General features: G+C 40.6%; 1 protein-coding gene across 1 annotated transcript; it reads left to right on the top strand.

Moving 5' to 3' along the window:
- Positions 1–772: 772 nt before the first annotated feature.
- LOC105454842 (putative cyclin-dependent serine/threonine-protein kinase DDB_G0272797/DDB_G0274007) lies at positions 773–6,062 on the top strand. The gene is made up of 2 exons (XM_011697751.1): positions 773–1,402; positions 1,835–6,062. The coding sequence occupies exons 1-2, from the start codon at positions 773–775 to the stop codon at positions 2,117–2,119; spliced, it is 915 nt and encodes a 304-aa protein (XP_011696053.1). The 3' UTR covers positions 2,120–6,062.
- Positions 6,063–9,760: the final 3,698 nt, after the last annotated feature.

Raw genomic sequence — 9,760 nt, 5'->3', positions numbered from 1 at the left:
GAGTGAAGTAGAAAAGGCAGGCGAAGGAGGTTCGGCCGGGCCCGTAGGTCCCACGTGCTTCGAGGAGGTCCAGGCCGCTAAATTGAGTTTACGAGACGCCGAGAGCGTCTCTCTCGCCTTCTCTTCTCTCATACCCTTTCCCCCCTTCTTCCGTCTCTCTTCCCTCTCCGCTCTGCGCACCTCTTCAAGACCATACCCTGCCTCTCTGGCTCGTTGTGCCCGCCCTTAATTCACAAGTACGAAAGAGACTGGATATACCCTCTTCTCGGTACTTTACGCACCGACACCGGTGTTATCTTAAGCGATATTATTTCGATTCCCCTGCAGCCTCGGCCGATCGGCATCGCCGGTTCTACTCGCGAGGCGCTGCTTTAAACGTGACGCTCGCGCCTGCGAGTGCAATTAAATCGGGCCCCTGGGGATGTCTTTATAATGGAATGACGAAGAACGTGTCTCTAATGGGAATCGGTGAAGAACGTGTATTAATATTATACAATTTGCATTACTTTTAATGACGCAGCTTACACGTATTTAGTAATTTATTCGATACAATTAGTAAATTATTTGTTTTGAAGTAAATTTCTAAACAGAATTAATAATAACGCTCGTAATTATTAGTATTTTAGTTTTTGTATAAAGGATTAATAATTTTTCTTTTAATGTACGAGAATGCGACTGAAAGAAAAAGGAAATAAATGAATGATGAAAAAAGAGAGAGAGAGAGAGAAAGAGGAATTTGATAATGATGTAATTAGCATAACATCTCTTGAACATGGCGTATAATAATTATGTAATTAACATAATAATTTGTTTAAACCGGCTCGCGTCCAACCCGCCGTCTTTCACTTGCAACTTTTTTGTGCGTTACACGAAACGTATATCTTCGCAAAAAGAAGACCGGTTGTCTTTTTTGAAACGGCAAACGTCGCTTTACGATTTCAGTGGCCAGAGGGAGGACAAGACCCACGGTGGGGGTCTCGGGGACTCCAGCAGCGAGAGTGGCGACGAGACGAAGCGGCAATCCGGTCAGCAGCAGCAGCAACAGCCGTCTTCCTGCGCGGTTCAGCAACAGCAGCAGCAGCAGCAGCAACAAATGGTGGACCATCAGCAAACTTCCGGCATGTACCAACTTCCACCGCCAGCTTCCGTCTCGGTTTCCAGCCCGCACTCGTACCACCAAGGCCACGGCTCGACCTTGAGCCATCCGCACATGCAGCACCACGACACGAGCAGCGAGAGCGGCGACGACAAGAGGAACCTCCATCATCAGTTGCAGCATCACCTCCAGGTCGGCACCCACGGCGCCCACGGTTTGGTCCATCCTACCGCCACCTTGCCACCACCGCCGCCTAGCTGCGCCCAACAGAAAAGTCAGCTAGATTACATGCAATACTATCCGCAGGTAGGACGGAATAATCTTGAATGTTTATTTCCAATTCGCATGCGTTACTTTAATCTCTCCTGTAAAGCGAAACCACGAAGGATGAAAAAGTGTACTCTTTCTTTTTTTTAAGTATCTTTCGCATTCTCTTTGAAAATGAGGAAAAAGTATGCTATCGTTCTACAACAAAGAGAACTGGAAAATTATTATTCTCTCTCTGTTCTGGTATATGAAAAGAGTTAAAGAAAATTCCAAATTTATATATATATATATTTAAAAATGCTTGATATCTCGAAAATGTAATAATTACAGACTTTCTCGACGCAAGGGTATATGTTTTATATTAAAGCGACACATACATTTCTATTTTCTCGTGTAAGATGTGATACTTTCTTGTGTAGATCAGATTTTGTAAGATAGAGATCGGAAAAATATGAAAATTGTCTATGGCAGGATTATCTAATCGGCACGCCAACCTCCGCGGATCTCCAGAAGTCGTTGCCGCATACGGCGACGTCGATGCAGATGGGTGCGATCGCCCCTTCCATGGGCGGGCTGAGCCCGATGGGCCCCTCGACGATGCTGTCCAACACCATGCAGGGCGTCAACACCATGAACACCATGTCGATGAACGGCATGGGTATGGGCGCTTATCAAGGCATGGGCTCCATGGGGATGTCCACGTCGCACGCGAGTTACCACAGCGGCCTCGTGCTGGGCGAGTATCATTCGTTGTGACCTTGGGCCCCAAGCACTCAAAGCAAGAGGAGCCAAGAGAAGACTTAATGCACGTCGGCGGGGCGCTGAAGACTTCCGATCGATACAAGGTACTCGTGTGGCTTGCCGAAATTCGGATCGCCAATAAATTATTATGTGCTGAAGATTAGCGCTGAAATTAATTTAACACGGTCGTCGATTAGTAAACGTTATCATCAATTCAGAGCGATGATGTAACATTTATCGGTTTAATTTTTAGTTATTGAATAACCGTGAATTTCACTTGTATCAGAAAATATCTTTTTCATCGCGACGATAATTTCTTGACGATCCGATAATGTTCAGATAAGTGGTGAGGAAAGCCTTCTGCGGATATATCGTTGCATTATCCTTGAGCTTTTCTCGGTGTATGTTTAGAGCGTATGAAGAGCGTCAAATAGCCGTCTGTTAAATCGTCACGTTCGCGCCGGCATTCAGAACGACTCTTTTAAATTCTGTATACGAAACACATTCTTCCAGGATAAGAGAGAATATGTATGATAAATTATTATACTCGGCGAAAGCATTTTTGTCATTTTTTTTTTTTAACTGACTAATCCAAACTTGAAAAAGTGATAAGTGTTTATTTAAAGTATTGAATTAATTTCTGTTCAAGAATGTTTTGTTACTCGCCTGTGAAAATCCTTCAAATCTTTTCTCGAAAATAGAAAAATAATAGCTGAAGAATATCCGCTGAAGAATATCCATGAAAAATCAAAGGATGCCGAAGCGACGATGACGTTTCCGAACGAAATAGCAAAAGACATATTAGCATTTTACTTTCCCAGTTCGTACACTCTCGCGGCAAGCCGGCTAGACCGGCTTGTGTTTACCACTATTTCCATAAGTAAACAACGGACGAAAAATCCCAGCCAGCTTTTCTGTCCCATCACCATACTTGGCGCCATACTTCTCTGATTTTTGCCCAAGTCGGAATAAATTTCACGATGAAGCGGCGTTTCTTTTCTTTTTCTATGCGAAATGCACGCGGAATACAAGCGAATGCAACTTACCCCTTGCCCCCCCCCCCACCCTCCTTCACTTCATATAGATTCAACCCAGTTAATTAATTTACTATATAATTATACGCTCCTCTTACACCATACGCTTTTGTGTTTGTCCTGTATGTACATATGTATAATACACACGGCATTCGGCATATATTATAAAGTTAATCTCGTTCATGTTCACTGCCTACCGGGTGTTCCCGTATTACCGTATTTGGATTCCATGGCGATGATTTGGAATTTTAAGCTTTGACGTTTGAACGAATAAAGGATAAGTTAATCATACTTTTCACATTCAATAGTTCGAATCTTTTAATTTAGAGTTTTTCATAGCTTATATATTTTTCTTAGTTCTTTATTATATCCTTATAAAGGATATGAAGGATATGTATAGTAAAATTTCTAGATGCACAACAGAAGATATAGATAATCCGAAACAGGTCGAATTTTGCGAGATGACTTATTATTATTAAGTCACATTCCATAGATGATTTGTGCATGGGACAAAACAGTTACTGTTGAAAAAAAAAACTCCGTTGTCACAAAAATATATCACATCTTAATTATTAATATAGAAAAGTCAAGCTCATCGATATAATAACAAATAAATATTCGTAAATTTACAATGATTATTACTGACAAAAAAAAATGTGATATTGCGTGGCGATTTAATTGACTAAAAAGGAGCTGGATGGATGCGAAGCTCTAGGGGTACCCCCAGTAGACAGTGAATACTGTCGTATAGGATAAGATAGCGTGTAAGTTATCATTTATTCGCAGTTCGCAGTCTGTACATAAGTATATCTAAGGACAGTGAGAAAGTGAGAGGGAGAACGAGAATGTTACGTGTGCGAAGAAAAAAAGGGAATGTAAAGGAGGAGAACAAAGGATATTACGCAAAGGTTTTGATCGAGGAAAAGACGGAAAAGTCGAGATATCGAGATGAATTCTTGATTCGTCGTTCAAAAGAACTGTGTGTTAAAGAGAACTGTATTAACCGCTTTCTTGCCAATGAACAGCTCAAAATTACTTCGTTTATTCTTCGCGATCTGTTTTATTTTTTCAAACACTAGCTTTTTCTTTTCGAGCAAATAGGCTTGAAAGTTTGATGACATGTTTATCACTTGTTTTCTTGTTTTTTTGTTTTTTATTTGATTGCGCTATGTAGCAAGATTATTTGCCAAGACTTGTATAAGGTCGCTTTTAAAGTGATCGAGGAGCGCTTATATTCATCTCCAATGTCGACTTTCCATTCGTGAGCTATCTCCGCGCGCGCAGATGTCCTAAATATTCCGTTAGCTACGACATTGCCTTGTAGATTCTTATCTAGGATGTCGAGGAGAAAGGATTTCCCTTATGAAAAAGTCCTCGGGACGAAACAGGGTAGAGAAATAGGATTGAGGTGAAGAGAGAGAGAAAGAGAGAGAGAGAGAGAAGGGCGACGTGAAAAATAATAATATCTTCGATCTACGGCGGAGCCGATCGGCGTTATTTTCATTTTGTATCTTTCACATTCGTCGTATAGTCTAAAATGTTTATTCGACAATTCGTAAGTGCCACATTACGTGTTACAATAGAGAATACTAACGGCCGATGAAAGAAGAACTATTACAATAGCATATAACATATCTCTTAATTAATGAAGGTACAACAGATAAATATACATAACAATAATAACTATTTTCGTGACGCAACTTTCTTTATTCACTATTTGACACGTTTAAGTGCGACAATTTTACATTCTACAAACGCGCACGCAATTCTTTTGAGTTATTTTTTTTTTTAATGGAACACAACTTTTTTATTTTATTTTATTTTTTTTATATGAAAACAGTATCGCCAGTCAATCTTTGAAAGCTCAATGTTAAAGCCAATCTCGTGTTAGATCGTACGTTTTATTAAATTATTAAATTAAATATAAGAATCGATTGAAACTCGTCCGTTGATAAATTAACGCGCTATAAATACTTCTGCGGTCTCGTTGACAGAATATTATACAACTGCACGTTTTAACCACGTTCTATACGGTTAGTTTTTCATATACAAGCACATGAGCATTGTTCTTTTTCTTAAACAGACAAATTTATTTGTAAAATTATGTAAACTGTTTTATAATGCTTCGGCTGATGAATGCTGCAACAACTGAAATATTACTAACAGAAATACAGCTATCATTTTACTCTCTCGCATTCGAGGCGGTTGTTTAAGAGCGTCTACCATGACGCAAGTTGTGTTGCACAAACGCGCAGCTTCCGAACAACTGCCACGATTTTCTTTCATAATTGCCACTTTTCCCCGGAAGTTGCTTCTTTCCCTTCATATATTCCGAGAGATATCCTTTTTCCAAACTTGCGAAACTTTCAATCGTGATCGAGAACTTGAGGAATTTTCTACGAAACGAACGCTGCGATTCGACCAAAGCTAAAGAATTTTAATTTGTACGGATAGGATGTTAATCGTAATCTCGACTCTTGCACAAATTACGCACTCGCACGCAACTCGCGCATACGAGAAGAAGGTGGGCAAAAGGAGGGCAGTCGAAGGAGCGAATGAATGAAAGGAGGAACTGCGAGCGCGCGCCGCAAGGACAGGGTATAATTGATGACCATCGTCTGGTCCTCTCCAGTTCTCATTCGTGTATTTTAGCGGACAAATCTAACGTTGCACAACTGAGAGACGAATTGCCGAGAGTGATCGTGAGTGCGATTATTCGTGAATGTGTGTGTGTGGTACTAGCGAGTGAGAGCTGTAGGTATGTGTGGATGCGCGTGTGTATACATGTGTATGTGTGTACGTATGTGTATGTGTGCACAGAGAGGGGTAGAAAGGAAGACGACGATGCGCAAGTAGATATAAGTAAGAGATCACGATGTACGATCGAATTGTAATCGAGTAAAGTTGATGTTATTTAAAGTAAACAAGCTGCCAGTTATCTGCGTTCACGCGCATACACGTCCTTTTACAGCATCCTGCGCATCCTCTTCTGTCGCAGCTCGTAGATGCTGCTGGTGTTCAATCGAAACTGGTAAGTAATACACATCGATATTTTTGAAGAACCAAGTAATTGTGCAATAAATTTTATAGAAACGAGATAAATAGAATACTAGAAAAAATATTTTATTATCTTTTTAAAAAGTAGAAATAGACGTTTTTTTTTCATTGAGTACGAAGAGTCGCGTACTGTAAAATTAATGTTAGTAAAATATAAATACGTAAAAGTCCGATGATTGAGAATAAAACGGATTTAAAAATTCTTATCAATTTTGCTGAATCTATTTCTTCGCGTTACGACAGTCGTGTTTCTATCGTTAACGATTGAACGTTCGCCCGTCGCACGTCGAGGTTCGGACTAGGACTGTTTTACTTCGAATGTTCGAAGTTAACTTCGACCTTTCGAAGTTTAAGGTGCCTTCGAAGTTTGAAAAATCAAGATTAATTTGTAATATTTCAGGTTATAATACTTTCAAATTTTTAAGGAGTAATTTCATATATTTTGAACATATACATATATTCTTTTTATTTACAAACATTTGTAAATTTTCTGAATAAATTTATCATTTGCACGAATGTATATTTTTCGAAACTTTGAAGCTTCGAATGTCGAAAGCCTTCGAAGCAAATCACCAGCCCTAGTCCGGACTTATCGAGGATGCAAGCTGATCTCGCTAACGAGAGGAGATTTCGCTATCGCGAAAATATCACACGCATGCAGCGCGCGCGCAACGCCGCCGCGCCGATGCCGAAGTGAAAAATCTTTTCCGAGATGATTTTTTTGGAGATTGACGAGGGAGGGGGGGAGGCAGTTAGGCGGTCGTAACGAAACGCAGAGGAGCGCGATGTGAAAAAGGCAAGTGTCTGGATCGTTTTTCCCCCTCGCTGTTGGCGCAGCGCGCTAACAAGTAGCCATTGTGAGCCCCGTGTCAAGATGCTACTTGACAGTATACTCTCTCTCCCGGCGGACCCTCTTCAGGCCCACTCGCCCCCGTTCCGCCACGCCGCACAACCGGGCCGCGCACGGGATGTATGCTATATATATATATACACACGCACGCACGCACGCATCTCTGTGGGGTCCGCCGTGCTTAACTTTACGATCTTCGAAAATCCCTCAGGGCCCCGCTCGCGCACGGCTAATAGAACCGAAATTATAACAGGCCGATGAGCATGCGTCGACTGCTCTTATTCCGCCTCGCCGACGGATTCAGAAGAACCGTGAGGGAAAGAGAATCGGGAATCAGCGTAAAGAAAGAAACCGTGAAAAATCTCATTCCGGTGAACGTTCTTATTTACGAGCAGCTTCCTAGGCGATAATTTGGGTTGTTTAAGAAACTTGTATATAATTTCACGCCTCATTTCTCCTTTGATAAAATGATAAATGTTTTTTATACGCGTCGTTCTGCGATTCTCTTTTACGTGTACTATAATGCATTTAATGTTTTAAAAAATTAATTTTCTAGTAGAATTTGCATTGCGGATATTTACATTTTACGATGACTATTGTTTGTTGTCAATAAAAAAAAATTGAACGCTATACGATGATGCGAAGGTTCGGAATAAGTTAAGAATTGAATCCACAATTACACTTGTAAAAAAAAAGTTTAAGCGGAGCCACGTCAACGCGGCCACGCTCTGTTACGTCCGATCGAATTTAGTTTGCGATCGTCACGGTGATAAGAATAGAATTGAGTACAAAGGAGCCTCCGGTCACGTGGAGAAGCCAGATGCTCTCTTTCAGGATCGCAGAGGATATTATTCGAACTGTGCGCTGGTAAATATCGGCACAAAGAGGAGGTCGAAGATCTTATCCGTCATCGCGATCGTTGATAGGCCTAATAGCGTGCCGAAGGACGGTCGTTTTGAAATAATTACCAGTTCGTATCCGACGCCGATCTTTCCGGGTTCATTCGGATAAATCGCAGGATCAAAGGACGACGCCTCTCTTCGTCCGCCGTCTCTTTTCTCGCGAAATGCCGTTATAAAAAGTCCAGAGATTGTCGTGTTCGGCCCGATTAGCATGATTGATTTATCCTTTTTCACAACGAAGAAGAAAAAAAAACGAGAGATTCCTCTTTCGAGGGATAATTTGAAATTGTAAAAAATATTGAAACTACTCGGCCCTCTACAGCTCTTTTAACGCTGCGCGTTATAATCGAGGAGCTCGAGTGCGAAGTTTACGATTCGAGCCTCTCCTCATCTTCCGGGACGCATCCCCGTTACGTGGCGAATAATAAGTTTGATACCGTTACAATGCGATCATTACGCGCCGGTAATGACGGTGCATTCAGGCACGAGGCGAACTGCAACGCACCACCGGCCTGCCCTCGCATCTGCCCGATCTGCAACAATGGGCGTGCGATGCACCACCCCACGGAGTCTCGGGCAATAACACAGCCCGAGGATTAGCGTTTGAGTGGCAAAAAAAAATATTACTTCCGCGTGTTCATGTGTAACAACTATTTCTACTCTCAATTCCATCGTTGAAATATTTTTATTTTCGCACAGAGACGCCGAAAAAGAAAAAAGAAAGTAGCCCGATAAATTCTTACGAACGAATTAAATTCTACAAAGTAATATTATGAGATTGCTTACGTATACGAGTCGAGAACGATATATGCTTATAGGCTGGATCTACAATATGCTCTTTGCTTCCTGCAAAGAGCTCTTTACCTCTTGCTTTTTTCCCTCTTTGCGACCGTTTTATCGACAATCGTATTTCTTGTCATGTATTTCCTGTCTCTTTTCCGAAGTTTGTCAACATTTATCCCGGATGAAAATAAAAGATCAAGATATAAGTGGTAAAAAAAGATAAGGGTGGTAAAAGGTGGTAAAAAGTAAGAAACAAGGAGTACATTGTAGATCCAGCTTAATTACAAACAGAGAGAACTTTTCAAAATCAATTTCGAAACCAATTAAAACGATCTAAATGCTCGTCGTAAAGAAATATTTACCACCCGGATCTTGCTTGATGCGGAAACGAATTCTCTTTTAAGTCTCTTTCACGCACGCAAAAAAAATGACTTATTGTTAGTAATAGTAACTAAATTCCAATAGCTGAATCAAACTTAGCTATAAGAGCTACCGCCTTAGTGTCAGTGCTAAGTTCTGGCTATTACAGATAAAAAACATTTGCTGTGACAAAAAAATTTATTAACTGAAATTAAAAGCATATATTAGTACAGGCAGTTAAGAAGATGGCATGCGTACCTAAATGTCCTATCATGCACACATTTAGCACACAGAGCTAAGTTTATAGTTGCACGCGAAAATTTGATTTGTAATTGTTGTGGCACTGCCATATGCACATCTACAGCGCATTTAGCATTTATATTTTGCAGTATATAAGTTGTATACCGCAAATATTATTACTCAATTGCGACGATAAAATAGTATAGTATAGATTCGGCTAAATATCATTTGATTTTAGCAGCAAATATTTTTTACTGTAGCATCTACATTTTAATAACAAATAAATTGAACTTCGGCAGCAACGACATTACAGCCTATTTCAACATCTTAGCTATATATTTTAGCTTCATTGGCTAATCCTTATTCTGCGTGCGTAACAGGTAAAGATCGATTTCCTCGCGACGCTTACTATACGCGATATGCATCTCGA

The sequence above is a fragment of the Wasmannia auropunctata genome, unplaced genomic scaffold (genome assembly GCF_000956235.1).
Source record: "Wasmannia auropunctata unplaced genomic scaffold, wasmannia.A_1.0 LD335974.1, whole genome shotgun sequence".
NCBI lineage: Eukaryota > Metazoa > Arthropoda > Insecta > Hymenoptera > Formicidae > Wasmannia > Wasmannia auropunctata.
The sequence above is the reverse complement of the archived record's forward strand: the minus strand, read 5'-3'. Positions and strand labels throughout refer to the sequence as shown.

What these genes read in the sequence shown, in the direction of transcription:
- LOC105454842 (XM_011697751.1), top strand. Translation starts at nt 773, where the DNA reads ATGGCGTATAATAATTATGTAATTAACATAATAATTTGTTTAAACCGG. An exon ending in ACATGCAATACTATCCGCAG is followed by an intron (nt 1,403 to 1,834) that starts GTAGGACGGAAT and finishes TGTCTATGGCAG; the next exon opens with GATTATCTAATCGGCACGCC.